The following is a 24,230-nucleotide window of genomic DNA, read 5'->3' as shown; positions in this document are numbered from 1 at the left end:
AGAAACAACAATTAGCCTAAGCATTTCCCAATAGAAATGTACAATAAAACTATTACTTCCCATTGCAAAAAAAAAAACACTTCACGCTTAGCACACAAAAATAACCAGTGACCTAAAGTTTAAATGCAACAATGTTTCACACACTGAAGTTATTTTCAAAAGAGATGTCTGACAACAGCGAGCACGCTGCCATAAAAAAACACAGTTCCACTCATCAGATGATGCTCATGTGAAACTTAACTTCATGTTGAAAGTTATTCTTGAAAAGGGACAAGCTAACAAAATTAGCAACAGCATCCTCTTAGATAACACCTGCTGCAAACTAGCCTACAACAAAAGCTAGCTAGCTAGACCTGTGGAAAAACTACTGCTCTCTATTGCCTAGTAGTCTCGAGAAGGCAGTTTCCATATGTTCTTAGTAAAAACGGTCCCACCCATTACAAGTCAATGTGATTGGTTGATTCCACTGTCCCGCCCATTACAAGTCAATGTGATTGGTTGATTCCACTGTCCCGCCCATTACAAGTCAATGTGATCGGTTGATTCCACTGTCCCTCCCATTACAAGTTAATGTGATCGGTTGATTCCACTGTCCCTCCCATTACAAGTTAATGTGATCGGTTGATTCCACTGTCCCTCCCATCACAAGTTAATGTGATCGGTTGATTCCACTGTCCCTCCCATTACAAGTCAATATGATCGGTTGATTCCACTGTCCCTCCCATCACAAGTTAATGTGATCGGTTGATTCCACTGTCCCGTCCATTACAAGTCAATATGATCGGTTGATTCCACTGTCCCTCCCATCACAAGTTAATGTGATTGGTTGATTCCACTGTCCCTCCCATTACAAGTCAATGTGATCGGTTGATTCCACTGTCCCGTCCATTACAAGTCAATGTGATCGGATGATTCCACTGTCCCTCCCATTACAAGTCAATGTGATTGGTTGATTCCACTGTCCCTCCCAAATGTTTCCCAAATACTATTGAATGGCAGATGCCTTCTATCAAGCATCTGATGGCCTAGCCCAGGTATTCCCAAACTGCTACTACCAGCAGTACTACACCTGCACCTGTCGACCACACAAGTTGTTCTGCTTCCACGAGCACATCCAATGTTAGCATCAGTAATTCTACATTTGTTGTTAGCCTAGCTAGCATGGACACTGACAGTTGTGAATCTGATGCAGCCGAAGAGCTACTTTCACTTACCCGGGAAAGCACCGAACAGACAGGGACGTTGGACCATCAAAGAGGCACAAATATGATGAGTACTACATTGATTTGGGGTTCACTTATATTGGGAGTAGTGTCTTTCCTCAGCCACAGTTTGTTATATGAGCAAAAGTACTATCTCACAACTTGGATGAAACCACTTTTGAGTAGACATTTAGAAACAAAACATCCCAGTTTGAAAAATAAGCCACAGGAGATTTTTGAGTGAAAATTAAGATGACTTTCGAGTAGTAAGACATGCAACAGATAACATTAATAAGAAGCAACAGATACCATTAATAAGAAGGGGCTAGAAGCGTCTTATATGGTGAGCTACAGAGTGGCTAGGACAGGCAAGACCCATACTGTTGTGGAGGACAAAATTCTTCCTGCTGCCGCAGATATGGCTGGGTCAATGCTGGAGGAAAAGGCCCCAAAAAACTCTACAGACAATGACTTCATCAAACAACACTGTTTCACGACGCATCAGTGACATGGCAGGAGATGTTCTGAAACAATTACAAGCCAGTGAATTCTATGCATTACAGCTGGATGAGTCAACAGACGTGGCGGGCCTGGCACAGCTCCTGGTACATACAGTGGGGGAAAAAAGTATTTGATCCCCTGCTGATTTTCTACGTTTGCCCACTGACAAAGAAATGATCAGTCTATAATTTTAAATGGTAGGTTTATTAGAACAGTGAGAGACAGAATAACAACAAAAATATCCAGAAAAACGCATGTCAAAAATGTTATAAATTGATTTGCATTTTAATGAGGGAAATAAGAATTTGACCCCCTCTCAATTAGAAAGATTTCTGGCTCCCAGGTGTCTTTTATACAGGTAACAAGATGAGAATAGGAGCACACTCTTAAAGGGAGTGCTCCTAACCGCAGCTTGTTACCTGTATAAAAGACACCTGTCCACAGAAGCAATCAATCAATCAGATTCCAAACTCTCCACCATGGCCAAGACCAAAGAGCTCTCCAAGGATGTCAGGGACAAGATTGTAGACCTACACAAGGCTGGAATGGGCTACAAGACCATCGCCAAGCAGCTTGGTGAGAAGGTGACAACATTTGGTGTGATTATTTCCAAATGGAAGAAACACAAAAGAACTGTCAATCTCCCTCGGCCTGGGGCTCCATGCAAGATCTCACCTTGTGGGTTGCAATGATCATGAGAACGGTGAGGAATCAGCCCAGAACTACACGAGAGGACCTTGTCAATGATCTCAAGGCAGCTGGGACCATAGTCACCAAGAAAACAATTGGTAACACACTACGCCATAAAGGACTGAAATCCTGCAGCGCCCACAAGGTCCCCCTGCTCAAGAATACATATACATGCCCGTCTGAAGTTTGCCAATGAACATCTGAATGATTCAGAGGACAACTGGTGAAAGTGTTGTGGTCAGATGAGACCAAAATGGAGCTCTTTGGCATCAACTCAACTCCCGGTGTTTGGAGGAGGAGGAATGCTGCCTATGACCCCAAGAACACCATCTCCACCGTCAAACATGGAGGTGGAAACATTATGCTTTGGGGGTGTTTTTCTGCTAAGGGGACAGGACAACTTCACCGCATCAAAAGGACGATGGACGGGGCCATGTACCGTCAAATCTTGGGTGAAAACCTCCTTCCCTCAGCCAGGGCATTGAAAATGGATCGTGGATGGGTATTCCAGCATGACAATGACCCAAAACACATGGCCAAGGTAACAAAGGAGTGGCTCAAGAAGAAGCACATTAAGGTCCTGGAGTGGCCTAGCCAGTCTCCAGACCTTAATCCCATAGAAAATCTGTGGAGGGAGCTGAAGGTTCGAGTTGCCAAACGTCAGCCTCGAAACATTAATGACTTGGAGAAGATCTGCAAAGAGGAGTGGGACAAAATCCCTCCTGAGATGTGTGCAAACCTGGTGACCAACTACAAGAAACGTCTGACCTCTGTGATTGCCAACAAGGGTTTTGCCACCAAGTACTAAGTCATGTTTTTCAGAGGGGTCAAATACTTATTTCCCTCATTAAAATGCAAATCATTTTATAACATTTTTGACATGCGTTTTTCTGGATTTTTTGTTGTTGTTATTCTGTCTCTCACTGTTCAAATAAACCTTCTATTAAAATTATAGACTGATCATTTCTTTGTAAGTGGGCAAACGTACAAAATCAGCAGGGGATCAAATACTTTTTTCCCCCACTGTACATACTACCTCAACTAACCGGTGCCACCGCACACTGACTCTGTACCGGGACCCCCCTGTATATGGTCTCACTACTGTTATTTTACTGCTGCTTTTTAATTACTTGTTACTTTTATCTCTTATTCTTATCAATATTATATATTTTTTTAACTGAATTGTTGGTTAGGGGCTCTTAAGTAACAATTTTACTGTAAGGTCTACACCTGTTGTATTTGGCGCATGTGACTAATAACATTTTATTTTATTTTAAATGATTTAAGACTGAGACTCTCTCCAATACAACCCAACATTGCAGAGTTATGTGCATCCTTTCAAGCACACCCTTCTCATTAACCTGTGGTGAGTTATTCACAATTTTCGATGAACAAGTAAGGTTTTATATGTAAGATGGTTAAATAAAGAGCAAAATTATTGATTATTATTATTTGTGTTCTGGTCCTGCTCTTTGTCACTTCCCACGAGCCGGGTTGAAACAAAAACTCACACTCATTCTTATGTTTAATAAATGTATCATATAGTGTGTGTGTGGCAGGCTTACAAGATGGCAAAAAAACAACATTTGATGTGCGCTGACCCTGGTGCTAGAGGGGGTACGCAGCTGGAGGTTGAATGTTTGAAGGGAGTTTGGGAACCACAGGCCTAGCCAATGGCTGACTTAGCTAGCTACATTTATCTCCCCAGAGACCACTAAAGAAAATCCTGATTGGATATTTTTTCTCTTCAGCGATAACCCTTTCCTTTCTAACAAAAAACTGAAGAATCAGAACATCATTGAAAATAATAATATAATAATTATTTTGAATTGTATTTTATAAATCCTTAGCCTTTCCCTGAAAGCGGAAAAGGCCCTCATTGTTCGCCACTGTGTTTGGGTTAGTAATAATTTGTAGAGCGGCTCTATTCGCCTTCAGAATGCATTTTTTTCAACATTCTGAACGTCTAATGAATGAACGTTCTTCTGAAATATGAACACAGAAACACTGGACATTTTGAATTCTTATTATGGTGGCGATTTGACAAAATTACAATCATGGTCCTGAATTGGACTCACATTTTTCTGGTCTCGGTCTCGGACCACTCTCCCCCCTCCCAGTCTCCGTCTTGACTCTGTCCACCCCCCTCCGGTCTTGAATCGGTCTCGCTTTAGGTAGTCTCGAACTCAACACGGATTAGTCTTTTAATGACAACTAGTACAAAATATATCCATAATTGTGCACATTTTCCATCATTTTCGCCCTAATTATTCATTTTCAAAGTAAACAGGATGGGACTCTTATCCTAAAGGATTCCAAAAATCTGTAACCCGGATGTACTTAGACTTCTGGCCTGCCTCACAGCGGTCAACAAAGCTATTCTTTCAACCACCTCAGTAGCTTGCTAGCCAACGTTAAACCGAAACATTGACGGTCATTTTTGTGAACATTAGCTAATCTTAGTGTTTTAAACACACGTCTGTTTACGTATGTACTGGATAAGTTTAACCCAATTTGCTTAATACATTTGCAAACCTGTTAAGATTGATACTGAGCCTAGCACTAGGATAGTCGCTAATGCTAACTAGCTAGCTAATATCCCCGACCATGAGCTCATTAAATTACTCTCCCCCTGCTAAAGAAGAGGAGGTCTGTTGCATTGAGACCGAAGCTCTGGGGCTGAACATTGTCGTGAAAGAAGAAGAGGAGGATGTTACAGTGAAGGGAGAGAAAGACGCTTTCAGAATTAAAAAGGAGGAAGAAGAGAACGTTACAGTGAAAGAAGAGAGAGAAAATTTTGGGCCAGAAGAGGGGATAGAGGCTGTCATAGTGGAAGAGGAGGAGGTAGAAGCTTTCAGAATCAAAAAAGAGGAAGATATCACATTGAAAGAAGAAGAGGAGGAGGATGTTACAGTGAAAGAAGAGAAAGAACATTTTGGAATGAAAGAGGAAGAGGGGATAGAGGCTGTCACAGTGGAAGAGGAGGAGGTAGAAGCTTTCAGAATCAAAAAGGAGGAAGAGGAAGATATCACATTGAAAGAAGATGAGGAGGATGTTACAGTGAAAGAAGAGAAAGAACCGTTTAGAGTGAAAGAGGAAGAGGAGGCTATCTCAATAAAAGAGGAGGAGGAAGACGTTTTGGGAGTGAAAGAGGATGATGAGGAGGAAGAAGGAGAGGAGGAGGAAGAGACAGAAGATCAGATTACCACCAGTGAGTACTGTCTTAAAAACAGGGGCACGAACTCTGCAGTTGTTGAACTGTGTTGTTTTTAAGGGGCATTCTACTGACGTTCTACACATGAATGTTGTTCTTTACTGAAGGATTCTGTGATTGGTCCTTGCATTTTTAAAACTTTTAAATGAGTGATATATAGGCCTAGCGATTCTTTCTTGGAGATTATAAACAGGGTGGTTGGAGCCCTGATTGCTGATTTGCTGAAAGCTGTGGTATACCATGGGTATGACAAAACATACATTTTACTGCTCTAATTAAGTTGGTAACCCGTTCATAATGGCAATAAGGCACCTCGGGGGTTTGTGGTACATGGCCAATATACCACGGATAAGGGCTGTATCCAGGCACTCCGCGTTGCGTCTTGCTTAAGAACAGCCCTTATCCGTGGTATATTGGCCATATACCACACCCCCTCGGGCCTTAATGTTTAAATATATCCTCATTTATAAATGCCCTATGAGCTTAGTTCAACTGTCATAGTTCCCATCAGAACCCAAAATATAGGTTAAGTGTACATTAAGCCCACACAAACCTACATGTAGACATTTCTAACGTATACAGCCCTAATGTTCTTAAAAGAAAGTGTAGCTAAAATTAAAGATGAATCGTTCATGTTTAGTTTGATAAATAAAATATGTGAAATGTCCGGACTGGGATTAATAGGTACAGAATGTACCCATTAAATTATACATTTGAAATCATTTCCAACTGTTAAAAACAGACATTTTGTTATGTTATCTTGAATGATAATCACCACCACTGAAGTTATTGAAATCATTTATTTATTACTATTCATCATGGAAGTAGCACTCATAACAAGGGCTGTCCAATCATATCCGCAGAGATCAATTATAAACCAGGCTTTTGTTCTTGCCAACCAGTACATACCTGATTCAACTTATAAACCAGGCTTTTGTTCTTGCCAACCAGTACATACCTGATTCAAATTATAAACCAGGCTTTTGTTCTTGCCAACCAGTACATACCTGATTCAAATTATAAACCAGGCTTTTGTTCTTGCCAACCAGTACATACCTGATTCAAATTATAAACCAATCAAGACTTGATTAGTTGTTACTGATTGGTTAGAACAAAAATCTGCAACCGCACCGGCCCTCTGTGGATAAGAACCACCGCACCGGCCCTCTGTGGATAAGAACCACCTTACCGGCCCTCTGTGGATAAGAACATCTAATTTCAGAGAGCTCGGGAAGTTGTTCCACATGAAGGGTGCAAAAAAACTAAAATTAGCGTTACCCAACTCTGTTGAGACCGAAGGAGCCTCCAGGGTTATCTAAGCCTGAGTCCAGGTTTGGTCATTTGTTAGTCTAAATTGAGTTAATGATGATAGATACATAGGAAGTTTCCACATGAGTGCTTTGTAGATAAACACAAGAAAATGCTCTCCTTACATACAAAGAGGCCCAACCCAATTTTTGATACGAAACACAATGGTGAGTTCTAGAACCATCACCAGTAATAAACCTAAAGGCCCAATGGTGAGTTCTAGAACCATCACCAGTAATAAACCTAAAGGCCCAATGGTGAGTTCTAGAACCATCACCAGTAATAAACCTAAAGGCCCAATGGTGAGTTCTAGAACCATCACCAGTAATAAACCTAAAGGCCCAATGGTGAGTTCTAGAACCATCACCAGTAATAAACCTAAAGGCCCAATGGTGAGTTCTAGAACCATCACCAGTAATAAACCTAAGGGCCCAATGGTGAGTTCTAGAACCATCACCAGTAATAAACCTAAAGGCCCAATGGTGAGTTCTAGAACCATCACCAGTAATAAACCTAAGGGCCCAATGGTGAGTTCTAGAACCATCACCAGTAATAAACCTAAGGGCCCAATGGTGAGTTCTAGAACCATCACCAGTAATAAACCAAAGGGCCCGTCATGCCAAATAATGTCCCCCGGCCAAATAGTGTCCCCCTCTACGTCACAATGGGATTCGATAAACTATTAGCGTCCGTTGCTATATCAACGGTGTGATGACCTAATGATTAGAATTTTGGAGATCATTACAGCCTAAATGACATTCTTTTCATCATCGTTATGCAAACAAGGCTGATTTCCGCTACAATTTTGCTGTTTAAACAAGTTTTGTTTAGCTAATAAAATGAAAACATTCATTCATTCAAAAAAATTGGTACCTTGTTAACATTTCAACATGAAATCCACGTCTTAAACGTTGCTACGTTTCATAAATGGCAAAGAAAACGTGTAATCTGCTTGACACATTAAAGTTACTTACCTTACAGACCAGGAAGTGAGCTAATTTCCACTCCATTCATATGGAAATCCATTTAATTCATACACTGGCTTGTCTGGCTGTCATGTTTTCATTTTAACCTGAACTTCCCTCATCTACACTGAAATAACATAATTTCACTAGTCCTCTATTATGATAGAAAAAAATAGATCTCGCATAGCTCATCTATTGTAGGTCCCTGGATACAACAATGAATAATATTGAACAAATAAGGATACCTTACAACTTACATTAATGAACACCTTGTGAAACAGCTGTGAAAACCAACCTGGCAATATTTAAGATTTTAATACATAAACTTTGATAGTTTTTGGTATTGTTGTGTCATTCATTTATTTTCACAGGTTTTTTTTGGGTGCACTCATATGGTAATCATAGACTACAATTCTGGAGTGTGGAATTCTGCCTGTCACTTGTTCTCAGAAGGGGGACTTGAAGAGGGAGACAGCAAAGTCCAGGCATTGCTGCTCTGTTTGCTCTGAGTGTTTGCAGTGCTAGTGTTTTTAGTTCATCTGTGTATCTCACATAGTATGTGCCCAGTATGACAGCAAGAAAACTTTTTTAGCAGATAATGACAACATGACAATAACAGTAGCTGTAGATGATGTAATGAAAAGTTGGAGGGTGGTTGGTAAAGGAGGACGTCAGATGGATCCATGTCTGAGTGTTGGGCAGAACCCCTAGGTCCTGGAGAACAGGAGCAGAGTTAAAAGGAACAGGGTAGGAGACAGACGTAAACAAGCAAACACACAGGTTACACTTTACTGGTGAGAAAATTTGATGGATTAGTGCAGTGTTATAAAATAAATTAACAGTGGGCAATCATTTTTACCTGGTGAAAATCCTCCATGTTCTTCTCAGTCCGTGCCTGAAGAAAGTACTCGAAGGTGTTCTGGTTCCACAACTTCCACCACATCCGGTGGGGTTTCAGTGATCTGAAAGTACGTTATACAAAAATAGCAAAAGACTAACAACAACAACACTAAGTCAGTCACACATTTGAAAGACTACAGTATATGTAATAAGTGTATGTACAATTGCATTGTTTACCTCAGTCAACAGCTGCGGCTCTCGTCCGTACTCGGCCTGGATGCTGCTGTTGTGTTCAAAGAGAATGACCTTCAGGTTGTTCTCCCACCTTCCTGGTACCAATCAAGGGACTTGCCCATGGCAGTCTTCAGGGTCTGGTTGGTCCATTCACCAAACCTGGAAGAGGGGGTAGGAAAGGGATATCTATTGACAATGTAAGATATTGAAATATGTCTGATTATGTACCATGAAAAAACAAATTGTAAAAAAATGAATAAAACAAACCATTGGTGACAGAATATAACCTATAACATCCACGTTCATGACCTCTGTCACTCAAGATGACCTCAGGAGAACCGTGGCTGTTGAAAATGTCCACCATCGCCTTGGAGGTGGCCTCGCCAGTCTCATCCATGATGGGTATCATACAAAACAAAAAAATCTATTTTTGGTTCCAAGCACCCTTTTTAATGGGTTACAGAAGGGAATTTAGAGTTCAGCACATACTCTTCCTGTACTGACCTTAATGGGTATTGCCTCCACCCACTTGGTAAAGTGATTGGTCGCCGTCAGACACCAGCGGTTGCCATTCCTGGATTTAGTGAAGGGTCTGATGAGGTCCACCCCTAACATTTAAACTGTTAGAGAGAAGATTACTTTATTCTGACCCGAATCTGTGTCACACAGTATGCAGATGTTCATATTTGTAAGGATACTGACACACACACACACATTCTATAGTATTGAGCTCTGCTGTAGTCAAATAAAAATAAACCATTAGAAAACAACTTATCAGGGTACAATTTGAATTGGGACACTTACCGATCATGTGCCATGGTGAAACAAGTTTGATGGGCTTCAACTCCGGCACCACAGTCTTCGTCCTCTCAAACGTCTGGCAGGCTAGACAGGGTGTACTGACCTTTAAGCAAAAAAAGTGACAAATTGAAACATTGTGTGCTCTCTAATATGACATGAATTGAAATCATAATAATTTCAGATATAATAGAATGTGATTGATAAACAAAAAGGGTATTTCACTTGCCCAGCTGTCCACCTCCTTGGTAATTCCCTGTCAGAAGGAAGCGTAGGTTGATTTTGGCATTCATGCGCTTCACTCCGAAATTACCAGCATGCATCTCGGTCAGCACGGCCTCCTTCTCCTCCGTAGTAAAAATCACCCTCCTGTGTGGCTGGCCATCCTTTCCCAGGTAGGTAGATATGATTGCCTAACAAGTTGGAAGAGAAGAGTTGTTGAAATACTCAAGTCTAAGTATATTTGCACTGCTGTATTTCTCTCTCTCTCTCTCTCTCCATCTCTCTGTCTTCCACTCTCTTCCCACCTCTCTCACTTTCATTCGTTCTTTCTCACCCCCCCAATCCAGTTGATTGATCAGGTTTAACTTATAGCTAGACACCTCAATATGACATACAGTTGGAGTCAGAAGTTTACATACGCCTTAGTCAAATACATTTAAACTCAGTTTTTCACAATTCCTGACATTTAGTCCTAGTAAATATTCCCTGTCTTAGGTCAGTTAGGATCACCACTTTATTTTGGACAAGATCCAGGCATCCAAATGATTATAGTGGATCCCACCCTCCTTATAGAGCCTCTTCTGCTTCCAAAAGTTGTCAAAGTTGCCTGCAAAAGTTACACCTGGGACGGGGAGGACAAAATGGTGCCGTAAAGAAAACACTGTTTCAGAGAGCTCCCGTGGCATTTGTTAATTTTCTTTCTTTATATTCATCTTTTAGCTTGAAAAAGTGGTAGAAAACCCTAATCCGAAATAAGTTACCCTACAATGTGTCTTGATGGCTATTTCTCAAAAGTTTCCGACAACATGCCCAGCAGAACTACTAAGAACTCGACCAAAACCAATACCCCGTGTAGGAGGAGCTAACTAACGTTAGCGAAGCTAATACCACCACCCCTGTAGATGTGCAGGAGGGGCTATCTAACGTTAGCGAAGCTAATACCATTGCGGATCCAAGCACAATGGACCTGGTGATTCAAAAGATGACTGATAACATTACTAAAGTAATCGATATCAAGATAGGAACGGTCTTGGAAGCAGTAGCTGGCCATTCAGCCGAACTACAGAAAGTTGTCAAGCATGTTGATGAGGCGGAAGAATTGCTACTGTGGAAACTTCAACTACATCAATGGACACTAAGATAAAGGCAATTGAGAAACAGGTGCGCAAAATGGCCTGCGAACATTGATGACTTCCACGACCAGTGGTTAGAAAGTTCCACAACTTCACCGACAAGCAGCGCATCATGGACGCAGCCAGATGCATCGGTTCTGACGATATTCAACGCCAAGGTCCAAGGGTCTCATTCTTCAATGATTACTCCGCAGCGGTTGTACGAAGACGCAAGGCATTTGATGAGGTAAAGGCTCAACTCAAGAGAATGAAGATGGACTACGCACTGCTGTACCCGGCCACATTGAAGATTATGGTCAACGCCTAAGAAGCTTTACACACCTGAAGAGGCTGCTGCGTTTATTGACTCTCTCGGGTAAATAACTTTACTCTGCTCCTTTGCAGCATTGGATAACTTTTTTTATTCAAACCTGGTCATGAAGCAGTGATGTGAGTTCAAGTGGGTCATGAGGCAGTGATGCAAGTTCAAGTGGGTCATGAAGCAGTGATGCAAGTTCAAGTGGGTGATGAGGCAGTGATGCGAGTTCTCAAGTGGGTCATGAAGCAGTGATGTGAGTTCTCAAGTGGGTCATGAGGCAGTGATGCGAGTTCTCAAGTGGGTCATGAAGCAGTGATGCGGGTTCTCGAGTGAGTCATGAAGCAGTGATGTGAGTCATGAAGCTGTGATGCGAGTTCTCAAGTGGGTCATGAAGGAGGGATGTGGGTCATGAAGCAGTGATGTGGGTCATGAAGCAGTGATGTGAGTTCTCAGGTGCTCTTGTTCAGGAACATTTGTATTATTTTTCTTGCTACAGTAACTGCCACCATAGCTCAGACTGAGATCTGTGTCAATCTATATTGGTGCCCAGGCTTGGTGGAGGAGCCCCAATCTTCTTTTTATTTTTTATTATTTTTTTTTTTAACCTTTTCTTTAACTAGGGAAGTCAGTTAAGAACAAATTCTTATTTTCAATGACGGCCTAGGAACAGTGGGTTAAATGCCTTGTTCAGGGGCAGAATGACAGATTTTTATCTTGTCAGCTCGGGGATTCAATCTTGCAACCTTCCGGTTACTAGTCCATCGCTCTAACCACTAGGCTGCCTGCCGCCCCATTGATTTTCATATGTATAAACGACGAGGCTATAGAGTGGTTATGCAGACTTAAGAGTCTACTTTGGAGAGTTGAAATCACCTGCTTGTTAGCTAGTGGGAAATCCCCTTTTGGAACCTTACATGTTTATTTTTCTGGTGTAGTATAGTTCCGGTTCAGGGTTCATATAGTTTGTTTAGGCTCGGTGAGAATGAGGAGAGTTCAACACATGGGGAAAGATACCACCCTATGTTTACAGTAGGATTCAGTCTGCATATTGGTTGGTCAAATTGCAATGGCAGGTAACATGCTGTGTTTATGTACATGGAACATTAGAGGGAGCTTTAACCCCAGCTACCATTCCTAATGTCATCCATTTTGTTGTTCTGAGCTACCATTCCTAATGTCATCCTGTTTCAGCCGTTCCCGAGCTACCATTCCTAATGTCATCCTGTTTCAGTTGTTCCGAGCTACCATTCCTAATGTCATCCTGTTTCAGCTGTTCCGAGCTACCATTCCTAATGTCATCCATTTTGTTGTTCCGAGCTACCATTCCTAATCTCATCCTGTTTCAGCCGTTCCGAGCTACCATTCCTAATCTTATCCTGTTTCAGCCGTTCCGAGCTACCATTCCTAATCTCATCCTGTTTCAGGCGTTCCGAGCTACCATTCCTAATGTCATCCTGTTTCAGCCGTTCCGAGCTACCATTCCTAATGTCATCCTGTTTCAGCCGTTCCGAGCTACCATTCCTAATGTCATCCTGTTTGTTGTTCCGAGCTACCATTCCTAATGTCATCCTGTTTCAGCCGTTCCGAGCTACCATTCCTAATGTCATCCTGTTTCAGCTGTTCCGAGCTACCATTCCTAATGTCATCCATTTTGTTGTTCCGAGCTACCATTCCTAATCTCATCCTGTTTCAGCCGTTCCGAGCTACCATTCCTAATCTTATCCTGTTTCAGCCGTTCCGAGCTACCATTCCTAATCTCATCCTGTTTCAGGCGTTCCGAGCTACCATTCCTAATGTCATCCTGTTTCAGCCGTTCCGAGCTACCATTCCTAATGTCATCCTGTTTCAGCCGTTCCGAGCTACCATTCCTAATGTCATCCTGTTTGTTGTTCCGAGCTACCATTCCTAATGTCATCCTGTTTCAGCCGTTCCGAGCTACCATTCCTAATGTCATCCTGTTTCAGCCGTACCGAGCTACCATTCCTAATGTCATCCTGTTTCAGCCGTTCCGAGCTACCATTCCTAATGTCATCCTGTTTGTTCTGAGCTACCATTCCTAATGTCATCCTGTTTCAGCCGTTCCGAGCTACCATTCCTAATGTCATCCTGTTTCAGCCGTTCTGAGCTACCATTCCTAATGTCATCCTGTTTCAGCCGTTCCGAGCTACCATTCCTAATGTCATCCTGTTTGTTGTTCTCCATGTGTTTCAGTGCAAACTGGGCTTAATAGGAATGGCAATGATTTATTTATTTTCATTTACATTCTGTATAGAGAGTGCTACTGTACCCTTTAAGCCCACCTGAGATAATTGTCAAATTTACAAAAAAGGCATCTATGTATATTTAACAGTAAAATAAGCCAAAATGCATAGAACCATTTAAGCTGTGAAAGCCTGAGATCTATTATCTTGTTGTGGTTTACGTATAATAGCAAGTTATGTTGCTACTGTATATCTATATCCAGACTGTATCACAACCGGCTGTGATTGGGAGTCCCATAGGGCGGCGTACAATTGGCCCAGCGTTGTCCGGTTTTGGCCTGTGTAGACCGTCATTGTAAATAAGAATTTGTTCTTGCCTAGTTAAATAAAGGTGAAATAAAAAAAATTAAAAAAATTGGACTGACGTGGTACGACTGCTAGCATGAAAAACCCATCTGTTCAATTGGCAAGAAATAGTAATTGAATTGAAATTATTTTGGGCAATAGACATATACAACAAAATGCACAATGTGGACCCGGAGGATAGCACTTGAAAGTATTAATTAAAATGCCTATTTCCAAAGTGGTCCTAAATGGTAAAAACAATAACATATAATAATTAAAAAACAAGACAAAATTACAAACAACCATAAATACATTTAATTTATATTGACATCCTAAAAAGTGGCACTATTCACTTTACTTCTTCCTAACCTTAAAAATCAACCATCTTCATTTCACATTAAAACAATCTATTAATTGCACATCATACCGATCCTTCAAATAATACACCTGACCAGCAGTAGGGGCACAAGGGGCAGTGGAGTGGTTTCTCTTACTTAGACAACCTTGTCCAAGTGAAAAACTTTGCCTGCTATTTTAACTTTTTATTTGCTTGATCTCCAAGGGAAGGCTATTCCATAGACAAATGCCTGTATGGAAAAACGTGCTCCTCGCAGTACTGTTTACTCTTGGGATTTTACAAGACATAACACTAGCTCTGGTATTGTGACTGTGTTGGTTATAGACCATATCAATGTTATTTTCCATGTAATCTGGGGCACGATCATTTAAGATGTCAAACATATGATTAAGTGTAAGTTGGTCCTCTCTAGACTCCAAAGGCAACAAGCCCACCTCCCGGAACTCCTGTACCCCTATGTGGGTCCTAGGGGGGACATTCAGCATATACCAGATAACATTATGTGGGTCCTAGGGGGGACATTCAGCATATACCTGATAACATTATGTGGGTCCTAGGGGGGACATTCAGCATATACCAGATAACATTATGTGGGTCCTAGGGGGGACATTCAGCATATACCTGATAACATTATGTGGGTCCTAGGGGGGACATTCAGCATATACCTGATAACATTATGTGGGTCCTAGGGGGGACATTCAGCATATACCTGATAACATTATGTGGGTCCTAGGGGGGACATTCAGCATATACCAGATAACATTATGTGGGTCCTAGGGGGGACATTCAGCATATACCTGATAACATTATGTGGGTCCTAGGGGGGACATTCAGCATATACCTGATAACATTATGTGGTCCTGGGGGGGACATTCAGCATATACCTGATAACATTATGTGGTCCTGGGGGGGACATTCAGCATATACCTGATAACATTATGTGGTCCTAGGGGGGACATTCAGCATATACCTGATAACATTATGTGGGTCCTAGGGGGGACATTCAGCATATACCTGATAACATTATGTGGTCCTAGGGGGGACATTCAGCATATACCTGATAACATTATGTGGGTCCTAGGGGGGACATTCAGCATATACCTGATAACATTATGTGGGTCCTAGGGGGGACATTCAGCATATACCTGATAACATTATGTGGGTCCTAGGGGGGACATTCAGCATATACCTGATAACATTATGTGGTCCTAGGGGGGACATTCAGCATATACCTGATAACATTATGTGGTCCTAGGGGGGACATTCAGCATATACCTGATAACATTATGTGGGTCCTAGGGGGGACATTCAGCATATACCTGATAACATTATGTGGTCCTAGGGGGGACATTCAGCATATACAGTTGAAGTCGGAAGTTTACATACACTTAGGTTGGAGTCAATAAAACTCGTTTTTCAACCACTCCACAAATTTCTTGTTAACAAACTATAGTTTTGTTAAGTCAGTTAGGACATCCACTTTGTGCATGACACAAGTAATTGTTCCAACAATTGTTTACAGACAGATTATTTCACTTATAATTCACTGTATCACAATTCCAGTGGGTCAGAAGTTTACTTACACTAAGTTGACTCTGCCTTCAAACAGTTTGGACATTTTCAGAAAATTATGTCATGGCTTTAGAAGCTTCTGATAGGCTAATTGACATTTGAGTCAATTGGAAGTGCACCTGTAGATGTATTTCAAGGCCTACCTTCAAACTCAGTGCCTCTTTGCTTGACATCATGGGAAAATCGAAAGAAATCAGCCAAGACTTCCACAAGTCTGGTTCATCCTTGGGAGCAATTTCCAAACGCCTGAAGGTACCACATTCATCTGTACAAACAATAGTACGCAAGTATAAACACCATGGGACCACGCAGCCGTCATACCGCTCAAGGAGGAGACACGTTCTGTGTCCTAGAGATGAACGTACTTTGGTGCGAAAAGTGCAAATCAATCCCAGAACAACAGCAAAGGACATTGTGAAGATGCTGGAGGAAACGGGTACAAAAGTATGTATATCCACAGTAAAACGAGTCCTATATCGACATAACCCGAAAGGCCTTTCATCAAGGAAGAAGCCACTGCTCCAAAACCGCCATAAAAAAGCCAGACTACAGTTTGCAACTGCACATGGGGACAAATATTGTACTTTTTGGAGAAATGTCCTCTGGTCTGATGAAACAAAAATAGAACTGTTTGGTCATAATTACCATCGTTATGTTTGGAGGAAAAAGGGGGAGGCTTGCAAGCCGAAGAACACCATCCCAACCGTGAAGCACGGGGGTGGCAGCATCATGTTGTGGGGGTGCTTTGCTGCAGGAGGGACTGATGCACTTCACAAAATAGATAGCATCATGAGGAAAGAAAATGATGTGGATATATTGAAGCAACATCTCAAGACTTCGGTCAGGAAGTTAAAGCTTGGTCGCAAATGGGTCTTCCAAATGGACAATCACCACAAGCATACTTCCGAAGTTGTGGCAAAATGGCTTAAGGACAACAAAGTCAAGGTATTGGAGTGGCCATCACAAAGCCCTGACCTCAATCCCTTAGAAAATTTGTGGGCAGAACTGAAAAAGCGTGTGCGAGCAAGGAGGCCTACAAACCTTACTCAGTTACACCAGCTCTGTCAGGAGGAATGGACCAAAATTCACCCAACTTATTGTGGGGAGCTTGTGGAAGGCTACCCAAAACATTTGACCCAAGTTAAACAATTTAAAGGCAATGCTACCAAATACTAATTGAGTGCATGTAAACTTCTGACCCACTGGGAATGTGATGAAACAAATAAAAGCTTAAATAAATCATTCTCTCTACTATTATTCTGACATTTCACATTCTTAAAATAAAGTGGTGATCCTAACTGACCTAAGACCAGGATTTTTTTACTAGGATTAAATGTCAGGAATTGTGAAAAACTGAGTTTAAATGTATTTGGCTAATGTGTATGTAAACTTCCGACTTCAACTGTACCTGATAACATTATTTTGCACGACCTGCATTCTCTTTTTCTACTTTTTTGATAGCCCACTATACCAAGCAGAGCAGGCATTATCAAAATGACAAGGTTGAGACAAGCAGTTTCTTAACTTTAGTGTTACAATATAAACATTTCAATTTGTTTGCCATTTTAGAAATAATTTTAGCAGCAATCAGGTCTCCAGAAAGGGATTGATCTAGGGACACACCAAGATAAGATACACTTGTTTTAGATTCAAACACCTTGCCTGCACAGTTTACTGTTATCTTGTCAGCCCTAAGCAATCTACATTTTGTTCCAAACAATATCGATTCAGTTTTTCCCAAATGTAGTGACAATTTGTCAGACAACCAATCTCTAACAAAATGCAATTCCTTACTCAGGGTCTCCTCTATGTAATCTGTATCCTTCCCTGATACCAGTATGGCTGAATCATCAGCATAAAGCAGGAGTTTGCCCTTTACTGTATCTGGCATATCATTAACATATATAAGAAATAGGAGAGGCCCTAAAATGGATCCCTGCGGTACTCCACAGGATGTTTATTTGGCCTCTGACAGAACATCACCAACATTACATACTTGTGTTCTGTTGGTCAGATAAGATCTAAACCAATTCACTGCTACATCACTTAGACCCATGCTTTTCATTTTCATCAGGAGAATATCAATGTCCAAAGTGTCAAAAGCTTTCTGAAAGTCTAACATGACCATACCTGTATATCCCCCTTCTCACTTTCCTGCTTAATGAGGTCAAAAAGGTGAATAAGGCAAGTATCAGTCGAATGAGGTGTTCTAAAGCCAGATTGGAGTACATAAAGAAGTTTGGTGCTCAAGAAGGTATCCCTCAAGTTGATTAAAGATTACGATTTTGTAATTTCAATTTGGTGCGCTCCAACTTTCACCGGATGTTGTCGATTTTCATCCCGTAATCGGGATCCGTGCGCTAAGAGGATTTATTAAGCGTAGTAGATTGTTAACTTTGTCCTCTGTTATCATGCACAGCTCAAATAAATTATTTGTGATACCTTTGCTATGGTAAAAGTTGTTAATGAAAGACTGGCCATAGTGTTCAGAGCAGATGGGTAACTTCTTAACCAGAGATGAGGCTATAGTGGTAAAAAAAATAATTTGCAACCTTTGCCTGGTCATAACATAAAACATCATCAATATCCAGGCCAATACTACAGGATTTTACCTTATGGGGAGTTTTTGAGCCAATGTCCTTTAAAAAGTTCCACAGTTTACAAGGCTGATGTAAGTTGTCATTAACGGCATCTATATAGTGTTTTTGATTTGGCCTTATCCATTTTCTATCTTGCCTGGTTTCTACAGTTAATATAACTGTCATAATCTTGTTGTAGATTTTGTCCTTCTGAATCTGGCCAGGTAGCGATCCCTTTTCCTTATGAGGTCTAAGATCTCGGGAAGTGATCCATTTCCCTGACCACTGTTTGATTCGAATTTGTTTAATCGGAGCCAGAGAGTCGAGTGCAGACAGAAACAGATCTTTAAAAAGATACCAAGCTTAATCAACATCGTCACAGTTTAGTACATGAGACCAATCCAAAATTCCACGGACCTCTAGAAAACGTTATTTTGAGTATTGTTTCATAGACCGTACCGTCATGTATTTATTACCTGTCTCTAGTAGCATTTTGGATGTCTTACAGGTACAGTAGGTTACCATATGATCACTAAAACCAATATTTAAGACTCCTGACTGACAGATGTTCTCTTGATCTGATACAATAATCAAATCCAGTTGATTTACTGTCAGTACACACCCGGGTTGGCTCAACAAACAGTTGTTTTAGTCCAAATAACTGATTTAAAGTTATACAGGGCATTTACTAGTGTACTTTTCCTAGGTGGTAACTGCACATTTGTATTGAAATCGCCAAGCAGAATACATTCCCTATCAGCCAATACATTGTGATCACAGCAATTCGATTCAAGTAAATCATAGAAGTGATTCTGCTTAGAAGACCGATAGCAGAAACACCAACAAGTATAGGACGACATTTAGGAAGAAGTGTATCTACCCATGCAACCTCGAAACCATCCATTTTAAGATCTGAACGAGGGTTAAAATGCACATCATTCCTAGTTTTAAAAAAAACACACGCCGCCACTGTTTTGGTTTCGGGTCAATTTTATGAAAGATATAACCCGGTAGCTCAACCTCATCGTCCTCAATTGACCCATCGAGCGTTTCCTGTGTACATTCCCCCATCGAGCCCTGTCTCAGTCACAGCAACTACTGCAGCCCGGGTGTAAGAAGCAAGGAGTTTTAATTTCTCTAATTTCGGCAGCAGGCTCCGTGCGTTCACATGGATAAAATGAAGTCCTCTCCAATTGAAACAGTCAAACACGTCATTTTCTGTGCCCACTACTGATACATCGACTATCTCATCTTGATTACACTCATCATCCCTGCTTGTGTCCGGCATCCCAATGTTTGGCACCGCATTTACCCAGCATACATTGCAAACAAGCAAACTGTTACTATGAGACTTTACAGCTTCATCACATGACAAGGGGTTGATATCTCCACACTTTATGTAAACAAATGTCACAAGCCACCGCTTTTGAATTCTTCCTTATTGTCTTACCACAGTTTGGGCATAGTTGTTTAGCTTGCTTTGTGGTGTTTGGGCCAGGACAGGGGGGGGTGTACATCGCCACAGAGTAGCAGGCTGAAGGTAACAAGCAGCTTGTTGGAGTTGACACCTGGTCTCAGCATCGCTGCAGCGTTTCCTGTGTACATTCCCCCGAGCGGCTCAGCTGTTCCCGTAGGAAAGGTGGTATCAGGTAAAGTTGTTCATAGCCGAAGTTCACAATATGAAAGGGAAGATTTCCATCCACGTCTTCCGGTGTAGGTGGAACGGGAGTTTGGGATAATCGCCATGTTTGAATTGTAGAATAAATCAGAAACGCCAAACTAATGGCTAGAGCCATAATAGATCAATATAATAACAAGATGCAATCATTTAGCTGTTAGTGAGAAGAACGAAAATCTATCATGATAATTATTGTAAATGTTGAAACGAATTGGTCCAAGCAAGGCAAAAGCTTTCTCAGCATTACCACAAAAAAAAATGGAAGGGGAAGGAAGTAGATCTATTATCTTGTTGTGGTTCACCAAGTTGCTACTGTATTGACTGACATGTGGTACGACTGCTAGCATGAAAAACCCATCTGTTCAATTAGCAGGAAATAGTCATTTCCCAAGTGAAAGGGGAAGGAAGTAGTATGCCATCATGTGCATATAACACATTAATCTCTTCATTTTACATTAAGTATTATCACTCTTCTGACAAGGTACTAAAAATATCTGGAAAATGTGTTTATCTTGAGTGTCACTTCAATACAGGCAATTTTTTTTTTCAGCTTTGAAATTGTCAACGAGTAGAACCTTACACAACTGTCAATAACTTAATAATAAAACATCTGATTGGCTTAGAATAAAACAACTGGTATGGATACAGCAACCACATTAACTGGTTGAAACATGAAATAGCAGAAAATGTTAATAATTAGTATTTATTTATTTGAATCCAAAGTTGGAAGTGGGCTTAATAGGTACACTTACCCTAAGCTTGTTTTACTCCATTATTTGTAAACAATGTAAGCCTAATTGTAAACAAAGACTTATTCACTCAACATGGTTACAACTATAATTTTGCATCCATAGCGCTGTCAATGAATTTGAGTGGTTACATTTCTCTAACCCCCATCCCTCAGCTTTATACCAAAACTGTGGCAGGGTGCCCACTTTGTGGAAGGATGTTGTTTGAAGTGCAGATTGCCCCTTTAGATCTAGTAGCCTGCCAAATAACAATAATGTATCCTTTACTGACTAGTCTATTTATCCATTAGGTCTAATACATGTATCCTATACTGACTAGTCTATTATCCATTAGGTCTAATACATGTATCCTATACTGACTAGTCTATTATCCAGTAGGTCTAATACATGTATCCTATACTGACTAGTCTATTTATCCAGTAGATCTAATAAATGCATTACAACAATACGTTTAATAGTGTTTATATTAGCCTCAAAGTGCTACAGCCACTCTGTGATGCCCTTTTATTGAGATCTGGTCTAGATTAAACCTCATAGGAAGACAGTTTTATCATGTGGTTTCATTCAGGTGTCTCTGTTTAACCAAATACTCTGTCTTTGACAGGAGAGAGACCAGACTCTCATTCTGAAAGCGGGACGAGTCCTTCCGAAGAACCAGACCCAGAGACATCCAAACCAGCAAGAGCACACCACTGCTCCCAGTGTGGAAAGAGATTTATCCGGTTAGGGCACCTGAACGAACATATGAAAACACATACAGGGGAGAAGCCTTATCACTGCTCCCAGTGTGGAAAGGGTTTTGGACAGTCAGGGCATCTAAAAGTGCATGAAAGAAGACACACTGGAGAGAAGCCATATCAATGCTCCCAGTGTGAAAAGAAATGTTTCTCACCAGGGGACCTGAAGTCACATGAGAGAACACACACACAGTCTTTAGAGAGGCCTTTCCAATGCTCTCAGTGTGGAAAGAGATTTATCCAGTCATCGCATCTGAAAGAGCATGAAAGAATACACACAGGAGAGAAGCCTTTCCAATGCTCTCAGTGTGGAAAGGGTTTTAGATACTCAGGGCATTTAAAAGTGCATGAAAGAACACACACTGGAGAGAAGCCGTATCAATGCTCCCAGTGTCAAAAGGGTTTTTTCTCACCAGGGGACCTGAAAAAACATGAGAGAACACATTTAGTAGAGAGGCCTTTCCAATGCTCTCAGTGTGGAAAAAGATTTATGCAGTCATCACATCTGAAAAAACACAAGAGAATACACACAGGCGAACAGCCATTCCAATGCTCTCATTGTGGAAAAAGTTTTACCCGTTTAGGAAACTTGAAAACGCATGAGATGACACACACAGGAGAGAAGCCTTTCCACTGCTCCTTCTGTGGAAAACGTTTTACCCATTTAGGGAACCTGAAAATGCATGAGATGACACACACAGGAAATAAGCCTTTTCACTGTTCCCAGTGTGGAAAGGGTTTTGGACACTCAGGGCATCTAAAAGTGCATGAAAGAACACACACTGGAGAGAAGCCATATCAATGCTCCCAATGTGAAAGTAAATTTTTCTCATCAGGGGACCTGAAATCACATGAGAGAACACACACTGTAGAGAGGCCTTTCCAATGCTCTCAGTGTGGAAAGAGTTTTACCCGGTTAGGGAATCTGAATATGCATTTGAGAACACACACAGGGGAGAAGCCATACCACTGCTCAGACTGTGGAAAGAGATTTATCCAGCTAGGGGACCTGAAATCACATGAGCGGACACACACAGGAGATAAGCCTTTCCAATGCTCTCAGTGTGGAAAAAGTTTTGCCTGGTTAGGGAACTTGAAAATGCATGAGAGAATACACACTGGAGAGAAGCCTTTCCACTGCTCCTTGTGTGGAAAGAGTTTTACCTTTTTAGGGACACTGAAAAAGCATGAGATGACACACACAGGAGAGAAGCCTTTCCAATGCTCCCAATGTGGAAAGAGTTTTACCCAGTTAGTGAACCTGAAAAGGCATGACGCAACACACACAGGATAGAATCCTTTCCAATGTTCTCAGTGTGGAAAGACATTTTCTCGGTCAGAGGACATGAAATCACATGAGAGAATAGAGGCTGTGTTCTGACTTATAGTTTTGACAAACTTTTTGTGCTTTGGTTTATGCCACATGAAATAAAATTGTATGTAAGAAAACAGATAGCCTTACTTTTTTTCTTAGTTAATTTCTTTCTCAAAACATGTTCACATCTAAAATTAGAATATATTTTGCATGTATTTGATTTTGATTATGAATTTTGATTGATTGTACCCTTAGTGTTCATTATATGATTTGGATATTGTTATTTAAAAATGTAATTAATCATTAATGTGCTTTTCTTGATTCTGACCTTTAACCTCTTGAATTTAGTCATTGTGTTTTCATCGAGTTCATTTGTGTAGTAGTTATCAAGCTAAAGGTGATAATTAGATGACATTGTTCTGATAATTGTTGACATGAAAAAACATTTACTACCTCAATGTAGTGTCCATCAGTACTGTTCCATCAGATAAAACACAGGTGCTGATTTGTAAAAATGATTTGACTATTTCAACATTTATCTGAATAAAAGTAAATGGGATATTTTTTTAACTGTGTGGATGTTCATTTTATACACCTACATCTATGTATTGTTACACCATGTAGGAGCAGTATAGACCTAGTCTGTTCATTATATACATCTACATGATGTATTGTTACACCATGTAGGAGCAGTATAGACCTAGTCTGTTCATTATATACATCTACATGATGTATTGTTACACCATGTAGGAGCAGTATAGACCTAGTCTGTTCATTATATACATCTACATGATGTATTGTTACACCATGTAGGAGCAGTATAGACCTAGTCTGTTCATTATATACAGTACCAGTCAAAGGTTTGGACACCTACTCATTCAAGGGTTTTTTATTTTTACTGTCTTCTACATTGTAGAATAATAGTGAAGACATCAAAACTATGAAATAACACATATGGAGTCATGTAATAACCAAAAACGTGGTAAACAAATCAAAATATATTTTAGATTCTTCAAAGTAGCCACCCTTTTGCCTTGATGACAGCTTTGCACATTCTTGGCAATGAATGACATTCTTAACATCAAATGAAACTTATTAACTTGTCAGGATGCTGAACTAAAACTGTGAGTCTCTTCATAGTTTCAATAACAACAACATTAACTTCTGCGCATTCATTTCAAACTCAAATTAAAGTCCCAACATTCAACTTTTCTTCAATTGTCCATTTAATTGTCAGTGTTCCTTTTATTTATTTTTTACTGCTATCCGATGGGTCTCTTCACAGGTCATC

The 24,230-nt window shown here is 40.7% G+C and overlaps 2 protein-coding genes and 1 long non-coding RNA gene across 3 annotated transcripts in view; 2 read left to right on the top strand and 1 right to left on the bottom strand.

Annotated features, from left to right (window-relative positions):
• LOC115178195 (zinc finger protein 658B-like) overlaps positions 1-24,230 on the top strand; it is a 1,063,446-nt gene that overhangs the window by 906,407 nt on the left and 132,809 nt on the right. The window lies entirely within an intron of this gene.
• LOC115178205 (zinc finger protein 709-like) lies at positions 5,571-23,509 on the top strand. The gene is made up of 2 exons (XM_029739300.1): positions 5,571-5,604; positions 21,492-23,509. Exon 2 carries the CDS (start codon positions 21,632-21,634, stop codon positions 22,916-22,918), a length of 1,287 nt encoding a protein of 428 aa, XP_029595160.1. The 5' UTR covers positions 5,571-5,604; positions 21,492-21,631; the 3' UTR covers positions 22,919-23,509.
• On the bottom strand, positions 8,562-9,521 carry LOC115178249 (uncharacterized). Its single transcript, XR_003872579.1, has 3 exons — positions 8,958-9,521; positions 8,740-8,842; positions 8,562-8,594 (listed from the first exon to the last, which is right to left on the bottom strand). It is a non-coding gene; the product is annotated as an uncharacterized LOC115178249 (long non-coding RNA).

This window comes from Salmo trutta, chromosome 38 (assembly GCF_901001165.1).
Source record: "Salmo trutta chromosome 38, fSalTru1.1, whole genome shotgun sequence".
NCBI classification, from domain to species: domain Eukaryota; kingdom Metazoa; phylum Chordata; class Actinopteri; order Salmoniformes; family Salmonidae; genus Salmo; species Salmo trutta.
The sequence above is the reverse complement of the archived record's forward strand: the minus strand, read 5'-3'. Positions and strand labels throughout refer to the sequence as shown.